The 24,076-nt window shown below is 33.6% G+C and overlaps 1 protein-coding gene and 2 long non-coding RNA genes across 5 annotated transcripts in view; 1 reads left to right on the top strand and 2 right to left on the bottom strand.

The window, feature by feature from the left end:
- Positions 1–10,366, bottom strand: part of LOC141911172 (uncharacterized) — a 35,361-nt gene extending 24,995 nt beyond the window's left edge. Inside the window, exon 1 of one of the 3 annotated variants that reach the window (XR_012619988.1) lies at positions 10,313–10,366. This is a non-coding gene — a long non-coding RNA (uncharacterized LOC141911172). Of the gene's footprint in view, positions 1–10,121; positions 10,199–10,218 lie in introns of those variants that run through there. The other 2 variants (XR_012619986.1, XR_012619987.1) reach the window with 2 other exon arrangements.
- Positions 10,367–14,191: 3,825 nt separating this feature from the next.
- LOC141910512 (uncharacterized) lies at positions 14,192–15,023 on the bottom strand. The gene is made up of 4 exons (XM_074801204.1): positions 14,881–15,023; positions 14,715–14,801; positions 14,459–14,621; positions 14,192–14,371 (listed from the first exon to the last, which is right to left on the bottom strand). The coding sequence occupies exons 1-4, from the start codon at positions 14,988–14,990 to the stop codon at positions 14,192–14,194; spliced, it is 540 nt and encodes a 179-aa protein (XP_074657305.1). The 5' UTR covers positions 14,991–15,023.
- Positions 15,024–15,137: 114 nt separating this feature from the next.
- LOC141911292 (uncharacterized) lies at positions 15,138–18,801 on the top strand. Its single transcript, XR_012620001.1, has 5 exons — positions 15,138–15,238; positions 15,331–15,380; positions 15,669–15,792; positions 16,348–16,492; positions 18,733–18,801. It is a non-coding gene; the product is annotated as an uncharacterized LOC141911292 (long non-coding RNA).
- Positions 18,802–24,076: the final 5,275 nt, after the last annotated feature.

Here is a 24,076-nt window from a genome sequence, read left to right as displayed (position 1 = left end):
AAAATAGAAACTAAGGATTTAGAAACATTAAATTTCAATAAATTACCGACATTTTATGATAATTTAAAACAAGAAAACAATAATGGTTGGGTTTATTTCATTTTAGAAAATAATGAAGGTTTTACAAAATCAGGTATACAAAGAATAAATCAATCTATTAGAACTTATTTGATATGTATTTTAGGTGCGCAAGTTGAAACAAGATCCCCAATAATTGGAAATTTGAATACATCATTTGATACACAGAAACAATTCAAAGTATTGTTTGAAGATTCTATTCATAATGATAAAAATAGATCGATTCCAGAAAACATTGTAAGATATCACAATTATTTAGATAAATCACATGTAAGACTAAATTATTGTATAGGCCCTAATCTATTAATTATTTCTAATGATTTAGTACTAAAGATGGGAAATATAATTGGTTATAATAATCTAATTAAAACTGCAACAATAAATAATTCATTTGCATTAAATGATATAAATAAAAAGATTATCACTGCTCCAAAATTAATGGAAGGTGAAAAAAATAAACAAGAAAATTAATTTTAAAAAATTATTTGACGCCTGCGAAAAAAATGTATAATTTCTGGACTAAGCTAATGTGGAATTGCAAATTTGAAATCGAAATTTGGGGAATGATGAGATTTGGCGATTGGGTAGATGATACAGCGGGTCTTCGACCTTAGTAGTAGTTTAAATTTTTTTATTGAAAATTCTCAATAATTGATCGCGAACCTGCGACCGACTTCATTTACTTATGCCTCTAAGCTGGTCTGCAACTTCATTGCCTCCATGGTTGAAGAACGAGCTCTTCTGATGTCTGCTTCATCATGACTTCGAGCATATCGTGTGGCCTAGCCAGCCGGCCCGGGCCACGGGTTTGGCTGTCACTCGATATCCTAGAGTCTTGAGTCTGGGTGGGTTGAAGTAGACATTGTCATTTAAAATAACATGCTTATGTTGTTCTGTATGAATTACCCGTGTGTCATGTATGTTATATTAATTTATTTAAAAATTTGTATTTATTGAATTTGGGAATTTTATCCCGAAATTTCAATGTAATAAGGATCAATAAAGAATTGAATTGAATTGTCACCTAATACACATGCCATCAGAGGACGCGGAGCCGTATATGATAGCTATGCTATTATAAATTGCTAATCTCACGAAACCTGCATACTCCTAATATCAAACATATTTTCTAAAACGTTTGAATATTGAAATTATATGTTTACACATTTTCATATTGACCGCTTGTAGCCGCTGATGAAATTCACGCCGGCCCTACACACATCGTAGATAGCTTCGTCATTCCACCGGCATGCCCACGTCAGGGTCTGACTTTTATATCAGACTTCCAAATCGTGTATACATCCGCCATTTAATCGAATAATCCGATTTACTTATCATTTATATTTATCCCTGCCGCTTCTGATATAATCATACATCCTTTACTATTACAATACGTCTTCTAATGATATTCAATGCAATATAACATTTCGACGTTCAAATATAGGTCATTATATAATCACAGGAAGCCATTCTACATCTATGTCAATAATATTTTGCCAGATAGCTTATTTGTGTACACATAGACCTGTGACGTTTTGCACATCGATTTACGGCTGTCGTTTGTAAAATGACGCTGAATGGTTAACATTGTTTAGGTTTCATAATGGTAACGTTTTATAAGGCGTCAAAAAACATATTCGATCAACAGAAACTAAAACTAAAAATATTAAATTGCATAATGATTCTAAAATAAAAGATTACAATACATCAGAAAATATAAAAACTGATAATATTCAGCATGATATAATTAAAACTGATAATGATAATAAATTCCACGAAAATACTAAATTAGCTTTAACTTGTATAGGAATTGTTATAGGAGGAATATTATATTTTAAATTTTAATTTTTTTATTATATAAATGGATGTAGAAGGTGGAGAAGATATTGGAATGGATCCTTTTGATGAACCTGGTATAAGTGATGAACAACAACCTGATTTTAGTGAAACAAGTTTTAATGATGATAATGAGCCAGAATATAATAATAATTTAAATATGCCTGATTATATTAAAAATGCAGAATCACAATTAAATCCTGAAAATTTAGACCCCGATTTAGTAAAACAAGATTTAGACAAAATACCTAAATTAGAAGTACTAATACTTAATTTAAACAAAATACCTAAATTAGAAGATTTAATTGAAAAATCTAAACTTAATATAAATGATGAAGACGTTGGACTTTTAGCAGATCAATTAAAATTTTTAGATAATGGTAAATGTTATTATCGTTTGAAAGGTGATTATTATATTGATATCACTTCTAAAAATAAAAAAAAAATATTCGCGGAATCAACTTTGAAAAGTTTGAAACCAGATAAAATTAAAATAATAAGTAATAGTAATGAAATAACTGATGTTACACAAAAAGAAATAGATGATAATATAGACGTATTTAAACAAAGAATTAATGAATTATTTGAAATAATCAAAAAGAAATCAGAAACAGAAACAACTTCTGAACAGAATATAACTTCCAAAACTAGTAAACTTAAATCAAATAAAGTTCCAATTGAAAAACTTTTACCGAATGGATTAATTGATGCAACAGATCAAGAATTAGAAGATTTAGATATATTTTCTGATAAAGCAATTAGAGAAATTGAAAGTATAAGACATGCATCTGATAAAATTGCGCATGATAAAAGTATAAGAGATTTAAAAATTAGAACTTTAGAAAAAGAATTAACTGATAAAAATAAAGAAATAGAACAATTAAAATTAGATAGAGATAATAAAGTTATTGAAGAAATTGAATTTAAAAAAAGAAATGCATATTTAGGAAAAGAAAAAGATGATTTAGAATATAACATAGAATTACAAAAAGAAGAAATTAAATTATTATTAAAATCATATGATTATAATATTAATAGATTAAAAGTTATTTTTAAAGATTTGTTGATAAAACCAAATTCTAAAATATCATTAAAAGATAGGATAAAATTATTATTTAAATTAGAAGGAATAACAATTCTTTCAATTCTAACAGCTGTAACTATGTTATTTACAACAATTGGTTTAGCAATATCAAATGCTTTAAAATCTACTCCTACTCCAAATAAACCAGATAAACCCCCAGATAATAATTCTATACAAGATAAAGTTAAAGATGGTTTAAAGAAATTAGCAAAATATTTATGGGAACTATCTAAAAAATCTGCTGCAGCTTTACCAGGAATTATTGCATCAATTGTTGGTTTTATATTGAAATCTGCTGGGAATATTCTTAACTTTGCTGCTGAACATATTATTTTATTTTTAATTACAATTGTAAGTGCTATTATTTTTGGTTTAGTAAATATGATATCAAAAAATATCAAGTAACCATGATAAAAAATAAATAATTAATTTTTTTGTTAAATAAATGAGTGGGAGTTATATCAATCCTTCTAAGAATCATAGAATATCTAATGCTATTAAAGCACAAAGATCTCATCATATAATTACTCATAATCCTTCAAATATTAATCCCGATGAAACTTTATATGTTAGAATTCCTAGATTAACACAAAATACTTTTTATGTTCCAAATAGTATTTATTTATCAGCCGATATAAAAGTAACTGGTAATAATAATAATTATGTTGTTGATAATGTTGGAAGATATTTGATTAAAAAATTAACTATAAAGATTGGACCAGAAACAGTTTTCTCATTAGATGATTATAATTTATTTGCACATTATAAAGATTTATGGTTAACTAAAGAAAATAGAAATAATATGATATTTCAAGGTATCCAATCAGAAAACCAAAATAAATTAAGATCTGAAGCCAATAATGCAGTAGTAACTAATGACGTAGATAATTTGATTAAAAAGATTTATGGAAGCAAATATAAAATTCCATTAGACTTTGAATTGATAAATAATAATGCACCTTTATATAAATATGCAATTCAAGAAGATATTATATTTGAGATAACATTTGCTCCTGTAAATGAAATTGTATTATCTAGCGTTGTTAAAGATATGGGTTATAAATTATCGAATATATGTTTACAATATAACACAGTAACTAATGAAAATATTGCTAGCACAATTCAAACTCAATACAATCAAGGATTTTCATTATTATATGATAATATTGATAAATTTAAAACTGTAACTATTAATGCAAATGATGACATAATTAATGAGAATATTAACTTCCCAAGAAGATCGATTAAAGGTATATTAATATTTTTTACCATTGCAACATATACTAATGGCGCAATAAAGGTAGATAATTATTATAATCCTGAAATAACAAAAGTAGAAATAACAATCGAAGGAATAGCAAATAAAATATTTTGTCAAGGAATGAGAATGATAGATCAATGGCCAGAAATTAGAAAACATTTTATGAATGAAAAAGTAAAATCATTTGAAAATTGTAATATTAATCAAATTGATTATTATACCGGTAATAAATATGCATTATGGTTAGATTTTAGAACAACAGAGGATAATTCATTACATGGTTCTGGGAAAAAACTACAGAACACTAAAGATGGAATACAATTATTCATGAAAAAGAAAAAAGGAAGCTTGAATTTTAAAATGCACATTTATATTATATCTGACGCACAATTAAATATTGTAAATTCTCAATTAGATAGTATTCAATATTAGAAATATAAAGTTAAAATTAAGGATATATAAATGGGCGGTAAAAAAAAACTCCTAATATTAAAGAACAATATTTAAGAAATTTATATTACAACCCTGAGAGTTCGGTTGCTTATTCTTCTACCAAAAATATATGGCGTCAAGTAAAACAAGATAAATTAGATAAGATAATCCCACAAAATTTAGTTAAATATAAAGATATAAATGAATTTATGTTAGAACAACCAACATACACAACACATAAAAAAATTGTTAGAAAATATAAAACTCGTAAAACTATGGTAAGTTATGTAGATCAACAGTGGCAAGGAGATTTAATTGATATGAAAAATGTTAAGAAAGATAATGATGATTATTGGTGGTTATTGAATATAATTGATATTTTTAGTCGTTATGTAAAGCTTCCCACTTTATAGAAAAGATGCTGTACAAACATCAAATGTTTCAAGAAAATTTCTTTCGGATGATAAACTAAAACCAGAAAAAATACAATTTGATGATGGAAAAGAGTTTGATAATTCACTTGTTCATGAACTCTTAGACAATCATAATATTAAATATTTTTCAACAAAATCGGATAAAAAAGCAGCAGTTGTTGAACGATTTAATAGAACATTAAGAACAAGAATGTGGAAATATTTTACAGCAAATAATACTTTTAAAATGGATTGATGTTTTACCAAAATTGATAGAAGGATATAATAATTCTTATCATTCTTCTATTGGAATGAAACCTATTGATGCTAGAAAACCTGAAAATGCTGAAATTGTTTGGAATAATTTATATGGAGCATTTCTTGTAGATGATTTTGGTGAACCTAAATTTAAAGTTGGTCAAAATGTTAGAATTTCTAAGTATAAAAAGATATTTGACAAAGGATACGATCGAAATTTTACTAGGGAAATGTATAAAATAAAAAAGGTAATAACAAAACCATATGTCTATAAATTAGAAGATTTAGATGGTGAAGAAGTTGATGGGTATTTTTATGAAGAAGAATTGAGTTTAACTACTGAAAATCTAGAACAAGAATATAAAATTGAAAAAGTATAAAAAACAAAAACTGTTAAAAGAAAAAAATATTCTTTAGTAAAATGGGTTGGATGGCCAGATAAATTCAATGAATGGATATTGTCAAGTAAAATTAAAAATATATAAATGAATAAGGAATTATTTATATTTGAACCTCATAATATGTTCATTTCTGGTGTAACAAATTGTGGAAAAACTTATTTTATATTAAATTTATTAGAAACTGTTTATGAAAATTATTTTGATAATATAGTATTATTTTGTCCAACATATGAATTTAATCAAACTTATGATAGAAATATTACTAGAAATAATAAATTTATTATATTAGATCCTAAAACAGTAAAAGAAAATTTAGATAATTGTATAAAAATAGCAATTGATATTTATAAAGGATCAAATACATTATTTATCATAGATGATTGCGCAAATTTACATGATTCAAAAGTGAGAGAAAGTGAGTTATGTTATTTAGCTTTCTCTAGACATTTTGGGATAACAACATGGGTTTTAAATCAAAAATATAATTCAATTGTTAAAGACTTTAGGGAGAATATAAGATTTCTAGTTTTATTCTACAATAAAGATAGAAAATCGATGAAAAATGCACTTGAGGAAAATGATATTATTCCACATGATTTACATAATGAATATATGGATAAGTTGAAAAATATTAAAAGATCAAAATTACTATTTAGATTACAACACCCATTTAAATATGAATTTATTTAAATTCAACTAGCTTAATAATCTAGTTGAATTCTAGTTACATTCTAGTTGAATTCTAGTTATTGGTAGTTGTAACAAAAAAATAAATAAAAACAACAATATTTCAACTAGCTTGTTAATCTAGTATATTTTTAGTTACATTCTAGTTGAATTCTAGTTGTTAGTAGTTGAAACAAAAATCAACTAGATTTAACAAGAAATAAACAAAAACAACAATATTTCAACTAGCTTGTTAATCTAGTTGAATTCTAGTTACATTCTAGTTGAATTCTAGTTACAACATCACAACTAATTTTTTTGTTATATAAATGGTAGGTGAAAAGAAAATAAAATCTAAAAATGGCTTAATGAATTGTCGCGGGCGATAAAACCAAAATAATGAATTGTCGGGGGCGATAAAACCAAAATATTGAATTGTCGCGGGCGATAACACCAAAATAATGAATTGTCGCGGACGACAAAAACAAAATATTGAATTGTCGCGGGCGATAACACCAAAATAATGAATCGATCATGGTAACAAAATATGCCTTGGTACAAATATAGCAATACTAAGTTATTGTATTATTCAACGCCCCCTGATGGCCACATACAAAAACCAATGACCTTGAAACTCACCAAAATCATAGAACACGTTATGGGCTGCAACTTTCCAATTGAATATAGTAACACAATATGCTTAGGTATCAATTTAATGTGGAAAAACTGTTTTCCCACCTACGAATGAGTACTGATGACACCAAGATGGCCGCCAATTGCGTCATAATTGGCTGATCAATGATACCTGTCCCAGGTATAAAACATCCCTCTCTAAAGAATACCCATCAGCAATTGCAATGAGAAATGGCAAACCAGTAGGAAGCTACGTGACCTAGAATTCTGGCCAAAATTGACATTTTTGGGCACTAAAAAGGTCATAGGACGGCCATCTTGAGTCAGATCGACCCAATTTTCTTATGCTGATGGGCCTTTGGTAGATTCAAATATAAACGAAAGATCAAGGTAATTGATCAAAGCGTCTTCAAAATTTCCCACGAAAACTTCGAAAATGTTTAAAAAGTGCTGATTTTGGCAAAGAACAATGGCTGCCAGTCGGCCATCTTAAATCTGACAGGGCCAGTTTTTGGGCTGACGATGTGTCTAGGGTAGATACATGTATAAACCAAATATCAAGACATTACCTTGAAGCGTCTTCAAAACTTCCCAAAATAACTGGATTCCGTCTATGGACGGACGGACGGACGAAAAGTGAACGCAATAGCCCGCTGGGACTAAAGTCCCAAGTGGACTGAAAAATAATTGTCGCGGGCGACAAAACCAAAATATTGAATTGTCGTGGGCGACAAAACCAAACTAATGAATTGTCGCGGGCGATAAAACAAAACTAATGAATTGTCGCGGGCGATAAAACAAAAATATTGAATTGTCGCGGGCAATAAAACCAAAATAATGAATCGTTGCAGGCGACAAAATCAAAATATTGAATTGTCACGGGCGACAAAACCAAAATAATGAATCGCCTCGGGCGACAAAAACAAAACATTGAATCGTCGCGGGCGAGAAAATCAAAATAATGAATTGTCGCGGGCGACAAAACCAAAATAATGAATTGTCGCAGGCGATAAAAACAAAATATTGAATTGTTGCGGGTGATAAAACCAAAATAATGAATTGTCGCGGGTGACAAAACCAAAATATTGAATTGTCGCGGGCGACAAAACCAAAAAAAAAATTGGCACGGGCGATAAAAACAAAATATAAAACCAAAATAATGAATGGTCGTGGGTGATAAAACCAAAATATTGAATTGTCGCGGGCGATAAAACCAAACTAATGAATTGTCGCGGCGATAAAACCAAAATAATAAATTGTCGCAGGCGATAAAACCAAAAAAATGAATTGTCGCGGGCTATAAAACCAAAATCATGAATTGTCGCGGGCGACAAAACCAAAATATTCAATTGTCGTGGGCGACAAAACCAAACTAATGAATTGTCGCAGGCGATAAAACCAAAATAATGAATTGTCGCAGGCGATAAACTAAAATATTGAAGTGTCGCAGGCGATAAGACCGCGACAAAAAAAAAAAATTGTCGCGGGCGATAAAACCAAAATAATGAATTGTCGCGGGCGACGCAAACAAAATATTCAATTGTCACGACGACAAAACCAAACTAATGAATTGTCGCGGGCGATAAAACCAAAATAATAAATTGTCGCAGGCGATAAAACCAAAAAAATGAATTGTCGCGGGCGATAAAACCAAAATCATGAATTGTCGCGGGCGACAAAACCAAAATATTCAATTGTCGCGGGCGACAAAACCAAACTAATGAATTGTCGCAGGCGATAAAACCAAAATATTGAAGTGTCGCAGGCGATAAAACCAAAATATTGAATTGTCGCGGGCGATAAAACCAAACTAATGAATTGTCGCGGGCGATAAAACCAAAACAATAAATTGTCGCAGGGGATAAAACCAAAATCATGAATTGTCGCGGGTGACAAAACCAAAATATTCAATTGTCGCGGGCGACAAAACCAAACTAATGAATTGTCGCGGGCGATAAAACCAAAATAATGAATTGTCGCAGGCGATAAAACCAAAATATTGAAGTGTCGCAGGCGATAAAACCGCGACAAAAAGAAAAAAAAACTGTCGCGGGCGATAAAACCAAAATAATGAATTGTCGCGGGCGATAAAACCAAAATATTGAATTGTCGTGGGCGACAAATCCAAAAAAATGAATTGTCGCGGGCGATAAAACCAAAATCTTGAATTGTCGCCATTCTCGCGTGCGACAAAACCAAATTATTGAATTGTTGCGGGCGATAAAACCAAAATAATGAATTGTCGCAGGCGATAAAACCGCGGTATAAAGAAAAAAAAACTGTCGTGGGCGATAAAACCAAAATAATGAATTGTCGCGGGTGATAAAACCAAAATATTGAATTGTCGTGGGCGACAAATCCAAAAAAATGAATTGTCGCGGGCGATAAAACCAAAATCTTGAATTGTCGCCATTGTCGCGTGCGACAAAACCAAAATAATGGATTGTCGCGGGCGATAAAACCAAAATAATGAATTGTCGCGGGCGATAAAACCAAATTATTGAATTGTCGTGGGCGACAAAACCAAAATATTGTTTTGTCGCGGGTGACAAAACCAAATTAATGAATTGTCGCGGGCGATAAAACCAAAATAATGAATTGGCGCGGGCGACAAAACCAAAATATTGAATTGTCGCGGGCGACAAATCCAAAAAATGAATTATCGCGGCAGAAAAACCAAAATCTTGAATTGTCGCGGGCGACAAAACCAAACTAATGAATTGTTGCGGGCGATAAAACCAAAATAATGAATTGTCGCGGGCGACAAAACAAAATTATTGTTTTGTCGCGTTATTTTAGTTTTGTCGTTTGGTCATAATGTCGCCCTCATTTGCATATACGTGTTTTTGTTTACGCATGGCCCTTATCAGCCACCATACTAAAGCCTTAAGGTCGCGTAAAACTCGATAAACACTTCAAGCGACACAGCGAACGATCTCCTTTCCCCCACAGCGAACGCTTAACCTAGTAGAGGCTACTAGCCTATGTAGGCCTTTGTATATGCGTAGGCCTAACATCCGGACAGATTGGTCGTAGGCCTATTGAATTTAACAACCCACCTAAATATCGTAAATTTTTTTTGAAGTTCAATCCAATGAGTCCGTCAATAAACGCAACAATTGTACTGTGTTTGTTTGAGACAGTAAAGGTCAGTACCGATAGGCCTGAAGCCGCGTCAAACTCGATAAACACTTCAAGCGACACAGCGAACTCTGTATACTATATACTCTGTATACTGTTCTTAGTGTACCATTTTATGCGCATCTCGATGGTAAAATCATAAACTGGTTGATGGTGGTTATGCATTTGATTAATTGGTAGAAGTAGGAGTAGTTTCATATCGCATACTACTATGTATATGTATTGCCGTTTCGTAAATAATATCGTGTGGTTTTCACTTTATTAAAGCGGCCCCCTGCGCGTGGCCTCCTGCGCACGGCCCCGTGCGCACTCTGCAGTTTGATATGACTCGAACGATCCCTTTCCCCCACAGCGAACGCTTACTCCGAATGTTAAGTGTGAGTCCAGCATACGGATAGGATTGTGTTATATACTTGTATTTAGTAAATACCTTGTGCATTTGACAATGATCGGTATGTACTGTAGGAAATATAGAGTATTGATGCTATTGATATAGAGGTTGAAGCCCGCGGCCGAATAAAGTAGTATATTCTTTTATTTTGATACCTCGTCGACATAACAGCTTTTCTCCGCTATATCTCTTCGGCGTGTTTAGTTTAGGCCTACGATTCCCCGGTACACTAAAGATTTATCTTAGTAAATACACGGTTAATTCGGTAAAGAAAAATAGGTATTGTTATACTAACTCCTTGAAACCCGCAGCCAAATCACTGGTAGTAATAAATTAATTTGTACTCGATTTGATTCTCATGATGAGGAGAAACTCGCAGCTGATCCCCGGAACGACGATGTAGTAACACACGTCGATTCGTCGATGTTTACGGCTCGACAGTGCTTTTAAAATCTAAAGTAGTAAATTTCCAGTGTATCGGTAATATGATTTGATGAGGAAAATGGGCTATTGTTAAAATCACCGTTTGAAGACCGCGACTGTATTTGAAGAATAAATTAGTTCATTTATACTTGAATTGATAATCGAAGTGACAGTCGGCCTGCGGGTTGATTTCGGGATGACGACTCGAAAAACATGTCGCCCCATTGAATGGGGCTAAATTTTCGAAGTTTACGGCCCGACAGCGCTTTTGTAACGATGATTCGTGAAAAAACACGCGGGCTATTTGTAGATCTCAGTGAGCTGAACGATATTATATGGATTGTATATGAGACAGCGGTAGGTAACAAAGCCTATGTTCTTTTGGTAAAAATAGTGTGGAAGAAAATAATAATAATAATAATCACGCGGATATCAATAGGGTTTTCTGTGAAATAACAGAAAACCCTAAAAATGTTGATAAAAATAGTGAAAATATTGTTATTTCTACTCCTTCTAATGATAGAATATTTGATAAATATCTATATTGTACGGTTGGATTTGTAATTGTATTCATTTTGATTGGGTGTAATTGGTATAAGAAATCAAATAAATTTAATGATATTAATAATTCTGAAACAACTGCTATTAAAAATGAAAATACTTCTGAAATTCCAAAATTGACAATAAAAAAAATGGATTAATATTTTAGAAAAAAATTTAAAAAAATAATTGAATATCTCACTACTTTTGTCTATCACTGTGTGGGTGCCGTTTATGGCACCATCTATGCGGAGCAATTAAATTGTCCAGATAAGTCATTTCGGATTCTAGATATTCATTATTTTTATTAATTTATCTTGTTTTTTTAATTTGAAGTTTTTACTTGAATATTGTATTACAGTCGTTTCTTATTATTAGTTTTTTCTTAAATTGAAAGATGGCAGCACTGGGTGTGATACTAAAATGAATATTTGAATTTGAGTTTGAATTTGTTAATCAATTAACATAGTAATTGATTACTAATTTAATTAAAAATTATATCATAATTAAGTTAAAAATCCATAATTCATTAATCAGTTTTAATTCTTATATTCTTTTCATTCGGAATAATTTATAATTTCAAATTTCATATATTTTTTTATCACCAACAACATTTACTTAGGTGTTTTAGCTAAGTATATAAGGCAATTCATTCCAATTCTGGAGTAGCTCTGGCCAGCAGAGGCATTTTGAAAATGCACCTTCGTCCACTCTCCGGGTTTCTCCTTCGGTTTCGAATTTCGAGATTGGTAGAAATTACATTAGGCGCCTTTAATATAATGTGATTTCTGCCAATCATTGAAGGAGATCCCGGTTGACGTGGGTCGCGGGGTGTAAGTAGAAATGACGGGGGATAAGCGTCCCGTGGCGCCTTTCAATAATGGGATGCTTATCCCCTGAAAACTCTGTAGGTCGAGGATAGGGCAATTTTGCTAAAACTTACCTTAAAAACACCGAAATATTCCTTTTAATCACGAGAGAGAATGTATCCTGTGTGTTGTATGTACTGCGTGCTTATTATATAACTGCTAGCTATCCAATATAACAACAACGTTGAATTGCAACACCTGTTTGATCGATCAATATTCAAATGAAGCACTCTCTTATAATAACATGTAACAGATGTTTGACTGGTATGATTGTAGTTGTTCGTAAAACGACTAAGGTCATATTTAGATATTCATTATTTTTATTTTTTATTTAATCAACAATTTCTAAATCATGATGACCGTCTTCATTTTTCCCATGATAGATTATTTTAAATCCTTCTAAATCTTTTAATTCCTCTGTACTCAATGAAACCCATTTATCAGGTAAAAACACTTTAAATTCTCGCGATGTACTAACATTACAGTAGCTTAAATTAGCTGATATTTTATCTCCATATTTAGTTTTAACCTTTTCTAATTTCAATATTTTATGTTCAATTTCTTTTGTAACATCAATTAACTTTTTTATTTCAAATTGTTTTTTTGCTGGTTTTATTCTGTTATTTATTGTTGCTAAGAATGCTTTTCTATCTCCCATTTATTAGGAAAAAAAATTACTTGTGGTGATGAGTGGTGTCTCGTCCTCTCGTCCTCTGATCTGAACCCCTGATATTCCAATTACTATTGCTTTGGTATTAGGCCTGCTTGTAATCAAAATACTAACATTTATTTCCTTTCTTTTGTAAGTGCTGTTATTTTTTGGTTCATCGGTTATTTCATTGACCTCTTCAGGCTCGGCGTCATCCAACATTTGGGTTATGGCTGAAATATAATTATAACTTAAGTATTAACGAAAGAAAAAGCGATTTTGGAATATTGGTGAAAATATGATAAATCAAGTACGTACCATTTGTGTCTATCGTTGACAGCATCTAAAAAAACAGATCTTAGAGTTTTTGATTATGAAAAATTCAAAAATTTTAAAGCAAATGGAAACTTACTCAAGTGATCAGTCAACAAATCAAATTATTGGCCTTTTAAAACATACTATTTATTGAATACCAGGATGGTTTTCCTTACCTCGGGATTTGAAAGAAAATCGTCAATCATTTCAATGTTATTCATTTTGATAAGATATAAATTCGGTCGGAAGAAACGACTGTAGCACGTCCGACAGCAAAATGACAAGCAGACGAATGTTTATCTATGTAGCGTCAATTACTATTCAGTTCAAAATAATTGAATGAGATTTCTTGCATATGTCGATATTTATGTGGATATGAAGATGAATAAAATCATTTCCTTAATATTTTACTAAATATAATCGGCTATTCACTAGATTATAGACATTATTTATTTTGAGCCCTAGATTTTAATTTTTCCGTTACTTTATTCACTAGGTCAAGGGCAACGAGTTGGATGCTACTGGAATTTTTGCGTGGATGGTGTGATTGCGCAATTTTCCTTAGGTATCGTGTTTTGTTTGTTTCGATTATCAAATTCTAAAATCCTTTCAATTTAATATACTTTTAAGACGGAGATAAAACCATGGTAAATGCCCAAATGAAAGGAAAATCTATCAATATTAATCCAATTCAATTTAAAGAAAAATATTTTTATTGAATCCATCGATTCGTCATTTTCAATTAACTGTAACAGGTCAGTTGACAAATAATAATTAGTCACTACCTGCCATCAGCTTTCATTATATTAACGATAGTGCCCATATTTTGAAATGTTCTTTGGCTATCATTATTTGGCATTTCAGTAAATGCTGTAAAGGCATGATAGTTGGAGGGAATAATTCCTCCCTTACATCCGCCCACCAAAATCCAGTTGCACGATCCATATGCGGCCTATCGAAACATGATATAACCGCCAGTTCCTGAAAATATATCAGCAGATGATTGCTCAATGAATTTAAGTGAATTAAACTTTCTCGGATTCCACTTAAAACATACAATGTACATACTTCTCCATTGCATTTTATAAAGCAAAAGATTTTTGCAATGTACGTATATCTTAGCTCTCCCTCCACGAAAACTTGATTCCTCCTATTTTTTCTACAAGCATTTTCTTCGAATTCTATCTGTATAAAACTGCTTCGTGTCGTGCATCTGAGTCTTACTTCATAACTTTTAAAAGCCAATAAGGCATAATTATTGATTAGTGTATCTTGTGTGTTAACCATGGCTAAATATTCTGACAGAAATTGTTAGCATTCTCACCTTTCTGTTCTGAAATTGTAGAGCATTTCTGCGTCGTGGTCTGGAAGTAGTGCCTGGTCGTATTTTTGTACTGCGTCTATTTCGTTGCTGGAATAACAAGTAATATGAAATGCTTAGTGCGTCAGTGGTAAGTTGTGAATATTGATGAACTTCTGTCATTTTGTACCCTTCGAAATATTCCTGTAGATCTTGTAGCATTTGATGATCTATTTCTACAGCTGAGCGACCAAACAAGTTGGAATCGAAATTGCCGTTAACGTATTCTAAATAGGTCATAGAGGCTCTGATCCTGCCTTGATCTTCATTTGGAAAGTCCTGTTTGAAACAAACAAGATAATTTGTTTCAGATACCATTGATGATTTGATATCATAATTTAATACTTACATTGGACCATAAAGCTCTTAATTGAAATGGCACATTAACATTTGGCAAATGTCTTGCTGCATTGTAGACAAGAAAAGCCTGAAAATAATTTGTACCGAAGATAGGTGAAAACAACTTCCAATGTACATTTCATTAAAAGGTACGTCTCTTAAATGCAGTGATAATTCCGAAATAAGTCTTTAGTTGCTACCTTGTTTTTCTTCATAAAACTTTTCTCTACGTTTTTTTTAGCTGTTATCAGTGACTTGATCTTGTGGATACATGACTCGGCAGAAAACATGGTAATTGAATGTTCGGTTCCAAATCTTCTGATAGATTGAATGAGGTGGTGATGATTGTGACAATGTAAAGTTAACAATGATGCTAGATAATTTCTCTCTATGCCAACTAGCATTGAACTGATGTTTATTGTCAAATCATCCCATTCGCGATCTGTATTTGCGGTAAAGATTTCTGAAATACCGAAAATCACATGTCCTGATCCTGTAAACAACAATCTTGATTACTCAATAGATTTTGAACTGAATGATTTTCTCATTCATTAATGCTTACTTTCAATCAATTTACAGTAAGTAAAGAATGTTGTACGTTGTGCTTCACCTAACATACCACGCAGACAAAATACAAGTGGTCCATGAATGGCACCCTAAATTACAAAGAATGTAGTAGAAGTATTTCAAGTAAGGTGTTAAGGTAAGTAAAACGTGATATCGTGAACAGTGCTACCTCAATCTAATCGTAAGACTTAACGTTTGATATCGGCTCAAGAGGATTAGCATCCTGAAAAAACGAACACCCTAGTGGAGCCTTTATAGTTTGCCACCTCTCTTTGACCAATCTTTTTTCATCAATGGTTAAATTCCACGCAGCTTGTGGTGCATTATCGTCTAGTAACTGAAAGAGAATTTGTCACGAAGAGATTCCATGGTGGATGGACCATGTTACTTATGTATACAAGTGTTGCATTGCATACCCAACATTGATCATTTCTTTGAAGAACTTCTTCATACTGTCGAACTGCCTTACCATCTCTTCTTTCTGCGCCAATGAATACTTCGACAAATTTCTCTAACATGCCGCTTATTGGATTATAATGCAAAATACTCTTTGACGTTAAACCCTTCCAAACTGAAGAAAATCGATCTTCCTTTTATACCATTTTCTTGCCTAATGAGACCTAAAATTTCAAATCGAAAATATTAACATTTTTTTACCTCTTTTATTGATAATTGCTATTCTCTGATACAGGTACCGTTGTCAACTCTGTAAGCGCTTCTCATCAACATGTCGTGTGTCTTGGCTACAGGTTGTTGACGGATTTCATTGATGTTGTTTGTGTTATTGCCATCGTCACTAATAAATGGTCCTACTCCGCGGTTTATGTGGTCATGTGGTAAATATCTAGAACAATATTCAGTATCAGTATTTATGATGTTTGTCTTTTTAGCCCACTTGGGACGTCCGTCCGTCCGTCCGTAGACGGAATCCAGTTATTTTGGGAAGTTTTTAAGACGCTTCAATGTAATGTCTTGATATTTGGTTGACACATGTATCTACCCTAGACACATCTTCAGCCCAAAAACTGGCCCTGTCAAAATCAAGATGGCCGACTGGCAGCCATTGTTGTTCGCCAAGATCAACACTTTTTACATATTGATAGATTGTTGAGCATTTGGAACCACTTCCCAAGTGGGCATGGTGTCCCTGGACCCCTAGTTTATATAGGTCTATGTATCGTAAAAAAATTGCCTTGCCTTCGATTTTGATGGATTCCAGGGTTCATACATTTAATGCAGCCGTTGAATCCACTGGCAGGCTGGTGCATCAGCGCTAAGCAATGCGATTCATAATCTCCGCGAACCATGATTAACTTGGCCTAGATTACGAAGTATTTCAATTAAAAGGTCACATAGGAGAATTTTTCATACTGAACAATACCATTGTTTTGATGGGTTCACAATGCATTGTTTTACCTTCAATACAAATTGTTCGTTATTTGTGCCATCGAATGTGTCGATTCCATTATACAAGATGTTAAGTTCTTTAATCAACGGTTCCAAGAAACCATTTATACTCTTTCTTCTTTCTAAATCCATTATACCATAGATAAATGTGTTTTCACATTTTTTTCCTTCAGAGGGTCTAAAAATTCAAATATTATTTGCATTAATAATCGATTAGCTAGCATTATATTTCAATACCTGGGCAAACTTTGTTTATCAGAGTTAGAATGTCAGTTAGGGATCATTCATTTATTACGTACGCATGAAATTTGAATTTTTCAACCCCCCTCTCCATCTGTACGCAAAATCGGCCATATTTGCATATACATTAAGCATTACACTATGCAATTGCAGTGACCCCTCCCCTCCCCTAATGCGTACGTAATAATTGAATGACCCCTTTAGAGTGTCAGAATTACAAAGATATCCAAACAAATCGTTCACCTCAGATTAAAAAAATTGATCATAATTGGCCAGATTGAATGTTTTTTCTTTTTGAAAGCATTTGTTCCATCCATTGCCAGGAATAATGCCAGGCTTCTCCTATCGCCATTGAACATTCCATCTTCAGAGTATAAAGCCTGCCATGAATCCGTTTGATGTGTGCTGTATATTCTATGAAAAGGATCAATAGTGTTTTCATGAATTCGAAATTGGTAAAACATGTTTCTCAAAATGTAATTAAACATATTAGCTAGAGAGATTGTTAATAAATATTTATTTACCTGTCGCCATCATTTTGTCTTATGTATTCCGTTACTCTTCGAGACATATTAAAATGTTCAAACTGTCCTAGGATTAGATAGCATTTTTTATTAAATTCTTGTCTTATGAATTAGATTCAAGAATTTCACGTAAAGTTCATTTACTATAAAATGATAATCACATTTAGTCTGTAAAGTTACCTTTTAAATATGGGATCAGCGGCATCCATGAAAAGTCAACTTTTTCATCTGATCCACATTTGTTGCAGTGTATCAAGTCACGGTTTTCCAGCCAGAACATTATGCAACCATTCTTGCAAACTTTCTCGACACGTATTTCTCCTGTGATGTACTTCTGTAAAGTATCTAATCTTTTTACCGATTTTGGTGTTAAGTTTGGTTGTGGCAGAATACAGTGTATAAAATATAACATTCGAGAAAATTCTGTTTTTGACATGGTACTTTTAACATAAAATGATGAGGTCATGCCTAAGTACTGAATCACATTGACGTTACTCCCTTCATAGATTGGTAGATTAAATATATCGTGTTCACCATAATTTATGCCACCAGCATCCCCGTCATCTCCATCATCGCCATCATCATCTACGCCATGGAAGTCTCCATCATCATCATCGTCTCCATCATCATCCACGTCATCATCATCATCGTCTCCATCATCATCCCCGTCATCATCAACATCGTTTCCGCCATTGAAGTCATCGTTTCCGCCATTGAAGTCATTATCATCAGTATTTTCATTTGATTGATCCTCCTCTATTGACACCTGAAATGCAAGCCCAGGATGTTGTATTGTAGTGGTATGTTTTGGTCTGGATTCAAAATTTATAATATTTTTTCTAACCGATAAGTCACAATCTATTATACCTCCATTTCTCTGACTGGTGATTTCAAATCTCTTTCAGGTGTGCCTATGTCTGAAAAAATCCTGTGACGGTTTCTTGTTTTGTTATTCACGAGGAGCCCATCTCACTTAGGGCAGTAACATGGCACCTGACGACCCATTTCCTGCAAGGTGAGCTAAATTTCAATTCAACTGAAATACGATTTTTTATAATCATATACGTTTTTGATATTTTAGGTCAGTATCTTCGTTTTCCTTCATGCCTTGATAATTTATATGTTATCATTTAGATGTTGTTTTATTTGATAATGAATAGTTTAACAAATAAAGATGATTAAATAACGGAATTATGTTCAGTGTGTTTTGTCGGAAGCCTTTGTTCTGGGTTTGACACTTGTTGACCCATTTCCTGCAACTTTTTAAAATTAGCTCTTAGTTAACATGTGGAGGATGTCTTACAGTCGATTTCTTAGTATTGTATCACAGTGGCAGATGCCGAAGCTCTGCTCACAGAAACCGGCGACATAGACCACCATGATCGATACAACTTAGCCCCGGGACCTTATTCGCTAACGTTACGCAAGTTTGCGTGGATGAATTGCGTTGCGAGACCATTTGCGATGAAAATCAGTGTGCATTGCGTGTGGTATTCACGATAATGATTCGCAATTTTTACGCAACGGGAACCAGTCCAATAGTAAAACCTCATTGCAGATTGATATATTGCGTCAATATTTCACTTAAACGCCTCTATAGCTGGATTCTTCCTCCTCTTATTTGCGTGGATTTTAGTGTATACGGAGATTTTTGCAAATTTGGTGGTACTCGAGGATTTGCGATGAAAATAGCGTTGCGTGGCTTTCGTGAAAAACCCTAGGTTGCATCACATATTTTCATCCCTACTCATTACGTTTCAGAAGATTATTGGCAATAAGGTTTTTACATTCCAGTGCCCAGGGTTCACAACCCAAAAATGCCCACAGTCGAGACTAAAAATCAGAAAAAGACTTGAATAATTTTTACTTTGAAAATCTTTATTAAATCATCACACATAGAATTCCCATTATTAGGCTAGGTCTATGTCACTACTAAGGTTGCTCTTTGTACTGCCATACTATATAATTTTCTTAAGGTCCCAGTTGATTTATCTCATTTAATATGCTTCCAAAGCTCGTCGTGATTGAATTGTGGTGGCCAGGTCCTCTTACTGCGTGCGCATTCGGCAAATGTTGACCATGACAGGCTCCTGAAATCAAACCAAATTATAGAGCATTACCATACCTAATGAATCATGAGGCTCTCCTATGTAAAATTCCTCTTTCAAGCAGAATTTCATCAAAACACAAGTGTAGATGGTGAAGGTTTTTTCGTTTGTGATAACATGATTAAAAAATTGTCACGATTTCTGGATGAATTTGAGCTGAAAATTAGCTGAAATAGAAGACACTGAAATTCCAGCACATTTTCAGCTCCTTTTCAGCCTTTTGTTGCCAGGCGTAATTTGAGCTGAAATCTAGCTGAATTTTCAGGCACTTATAAATTCCTCCTTATTTCAGCTCATTTTCAGCTAGACAATTTTCTGCTTATTTCCAGCTCATTTTCAGCCCATTTTCCGCTCATAATTCAGCTATTTTTCCGCTCAAATTCAGCAACAGGCTGATAGTGATTGCTCAGCGGGTCCGAGTCCAATAGTTTATGAGTCCGGCGTTCGTGTATCTGACAGGTTTACGGGCATTTGTTTGTTACATACCTCTTTAATAATTTTGATTTCTTGTTATTCCGGTTATTTCATTTAACTTTATTGCTGATCAGTTCATGTAACCAAAAGCGTCAATAAACAGATTTTGAATTGATCAAGTTTAAATCAAGGTCGTTGAGTCGCGGAGGGCTACTAGAATTACGTTCGTCTCAGAGAGAAAACAAACGACAGAAAAGTATCAGGTGATTATCGATAGCCTACTACGGTACACACAGTTGACAAACAGTGTTAGGCCTGTGCCGGTTGGTGCGTACTGGGAATAGATATACTGGTTGGTCCACAGGGGCTTGTCACAATTTGATAATGAATGGATGATACCAGTATCCCTGTATAAAAAAGAAAAGGGAGCTAACTAAATCGACTATCTGTACATTACCTTCTCAATTCAATCGACTGTCATTTCCCGAATTTTCAACCGATTTACACGAAATAAACTCTTATAAAAACTAGAAGACTTACTTTTTTCAATGAGCCTATGACTATCGCTCTACGATGAATATTTCACATCGAAATCGCGGTTTTCCTCCAAAATATCGGCCAAAATAACCCAGCACGGCAAATGTTTCGACGCGATTTACAGGCGAGTGCGCGCATTAAACTGAGGAGATCTTGTCCGTTTCACGCATTAAACACCACAAACCATACATCAAACGACGCACAACAGTCTTATCCTTCAACTCGATGGTGATTTCAGGATATTTCTAAACATTCGGAGGCGTTACGAGCACAAATTCTCGAGAGAATTGAAAAAATGTCGACCATCGGCTTTCGATCTGTTTACGTTCATCGCAAGTCGAGTCACGTGACAGCAGTCACGATTTGCAGGCCAAAATAACCTTTGATAGGTCCAAAATAAATATAATTTAAAAAAATAAGTTTAAAAATGCGTGCCAAAAAATAAATCAGCAAATCACTCAACCATAGTAAGGTGCGTAGTTGTTTTTTGAGATCTGTGTATAAGTAAATTAAGCGGTGAAATGATTTTTTAATGATCGGATGTTTCCGGAAATTTCCGTGCTAAGTTGCCGACCGCGGGGAATTTGAAATTTGATTTGACAGCTGGTAAAGTGAAACCACGCTGAAAGATGACTGGGCTTCTGATATCCATGGCTGTTTCCTGGTTAGTATCGATAATAGTCGGATTGTGTAGGCTTACGTACGGAGCATCTTCCAGACTTTATCTTTTCAAACCAAAAATTCCTCAAAGAGGGGCGATTTCTATTTTAGTGATTGTTTTACACAGGTTGGCCGCAAATGTCACTTTCGCCGGCTCAGAAGTGATAGGAGTTGACGAACTTTTCAATAAATATCAGCACGACTGTCGTGAAGAACAAACACAGCCATGTGACAAGAAAGTGTTCGGTGCATTTATGCATGCATTATTTCCAAAAACCGAAATAATTCGACCAGGCATTGGAAATACCCGGCAATATTTCTACAAAAATCTGTCGTTGTCAGCAGCCGAACCAAAAACCAGATTAATACGTGACAATGTTTTAAAGGAGCTACAGCAATTGTTTCAAAATACTTACGGCTCTTACAAAATGAGTGCAAATGATGACACTGTTTCATTGGAAGTAGACACATCTATGGTGATTAACAGCATCAAAGTTTGCAAAATTGTAGAATTCTCTAAGAACTTTGATTGGAGCCTACATATTGGAAGTAGTACAGATGCCAAAGTCGATTTAAATTCGTTACGCGTAAAAGACACGTTTTCCTCAATTGAAGACGTGAGGGCTATAATGTTAATAGTCGAAAAAATTGAACTATGTAGAGGCAAGTTAAACCAAATATTACTAAGATCCGTAGTGTGCTGGTTGAAAATGTCATGTGTGGCTCTGACCATCAACTGTCCCTAAGAACGAAATCGTGCAAGAGAGTTTTGTCGTTTTTGGTGAATAAATCGTCTCACGTCTGTTGTCCATGTAGTAGAATTGTGGTGTACGAGCCCACGACATCGTCGGACAGCATCGACTTATCGAACGAGGGAGATGTTATTAAAATAATGGACACGATATTCCCAAATGCACCAGGTAATTAATCATTTTGAAAAAAAACTCTTTGAATTATTAGAAAATTAAATTCCTTTGGTTGTAATTGGCCTTAGTGCACAGTTTTATTACATAAATGAGGCTTACCCGGCCTAGATTAAAAAATACAAGATTTGATAATGTAAAAAAGCCTCTAATACGGCCCTTTATCATTTCAGATGCACTGAAAACTCTGATTAACGAACACAGAAAAGCGTTAAAATTGAATGACAGCCGTGGACATCGCTGGGACAAGGAGTTTCTACGACAATGTCTATCGATATGGGCTCGAAGTCCGAAATCATACGAAAGCCTCCGGAACAGCGGATTCCTGGTCATGCCCTCGCAGCAGTTGCTCCGTTTGTATAAAAATTCGATAAAGCACGAACCAGGAATTCAACAAGAAAATCTTCAGTGGATGCGAAATGAAGCTGAGCGCTTAAAATTAAGTGATGGTGGGTACATCGGCGGCCTCATACTCGACGAAGTGAGCATCGAAGCGACAATTCAGACGGTCAGAGACGGTAACAAATTCAAAATAATTGGTTTCGTTGATATGGGCGAAGAACCCAATAACCTGGGCATAATTAAAAAACAGAACAGGGATCGCGAACTCGCCAAATATGTATTGCAGCTAGAGTTTATTGGCTTATCCGGGTTCAGATTTCTTGTCGCTAATTTTCCCACAGCGCAGGCATCAGCGACAGACCTCTATATCCTATTGATACACCGGTCACAATCCTCTCTTTAATCGTTATCTATAAAATACTTGAGTAAGGCCCTGGCGAGAGAACGTGTCCGTGCACAAATCCGAATGAATAAACTGAAATACCGGATGATAATATTGAAGATAATATATTTTATTTACCTTGAACCTGAGAATGATTTTCCTAATCCCTATTATATGAATCCCTATCGTTCCGAAGCTTCTCCTGTCCTGCTGTCGACACTCGTCTTACTAAGGTACAGATTCTCCCGATTGACTGCTCTCTCAAGATGCGGGTCCCTTTTATAGAAAGAATCGGCATTCTTAAAATACCGACTCTCCCACTCGACTTTTGGCAAGGAGCAGCAACCTTACTGTCATGACTGTTTTGGTCATATAGAATTTGGCCTTAATGATTCGCTGATCTAAAATTATTTTCAAAACTGATTTGCTAAACTAACTTTTTCCTTCCAACCCTCCTGTCATGACGCGTTGTGATTTACTCACTCCTTGCTAGTCGTTGTTGAGAGAGCAGCTATTGTCTGTGAATTACCAACGAGCGCATACAGACAACAGAAACTTCAGACAGCTAGTTTTAACATTTAACACAAATTAATTTTTCTAAAACATTAGCGGTTATTAACAATTTGTTCTTAAACAACATCTAGATTACTCAAATTAAATATCTTTTCAAAACTTTGTTTTCTTTTCTAATTACAGTACAAATTCATTGTTTCTTTTTTAATTATTATAATTAACTACGATTCGGAATACATTGTGATTGATTATCAATTCTTAAATTATTTGAAATACTTATACTAATTATTTTATCTACAATTTAACTAATTCTATTTTAATACAGGATAAGCAAAACAACCACATCTTCCTAAACTTCCGGTTTTTCCTT

This window comes from Tubulanus polymorphus, chromosome 9 (genome assembly GCF_964204645.1).
Source record: "Tubulanus polymorphus chromosome 9, tnTubPoly1.2, whole genome shotgun sequence".
Taxonomy (NCBI): Eukaryota; Metazoa; Nemertea; class Palaeonemertea; order Tubulaniformes; family Tubulanidae; genus Tubulanus; species Tubulanus polymorphus.
This window is presented reverse-complemented; position numbering and strand designations above follow the sequence as displayed.

Bases quoted from the DNA above. Each gene is read 5' to 3' on its own strand.
- LOC141910512 (XM_074801204.1), bottom strand. From the start codon at position 14,990: ATGACCTATTTAGAATACGTTAACGGCAATTTCGATTCCAACTTGTTT. The intron at 14,802-14,880 runs GTACAAAATGAC...TTGTTATTCCAG, and splicing joins CTACAGGAATATTTCGAAGG to CAACGAAATAGACGCAGTAC. The intron at 14,372-14,458 runs GTATGTACATTG...ATATATTTTCAG, and splicing joins TTATAAAATGCAATGGAGAA to GAACTGGCGGTTATATCATG.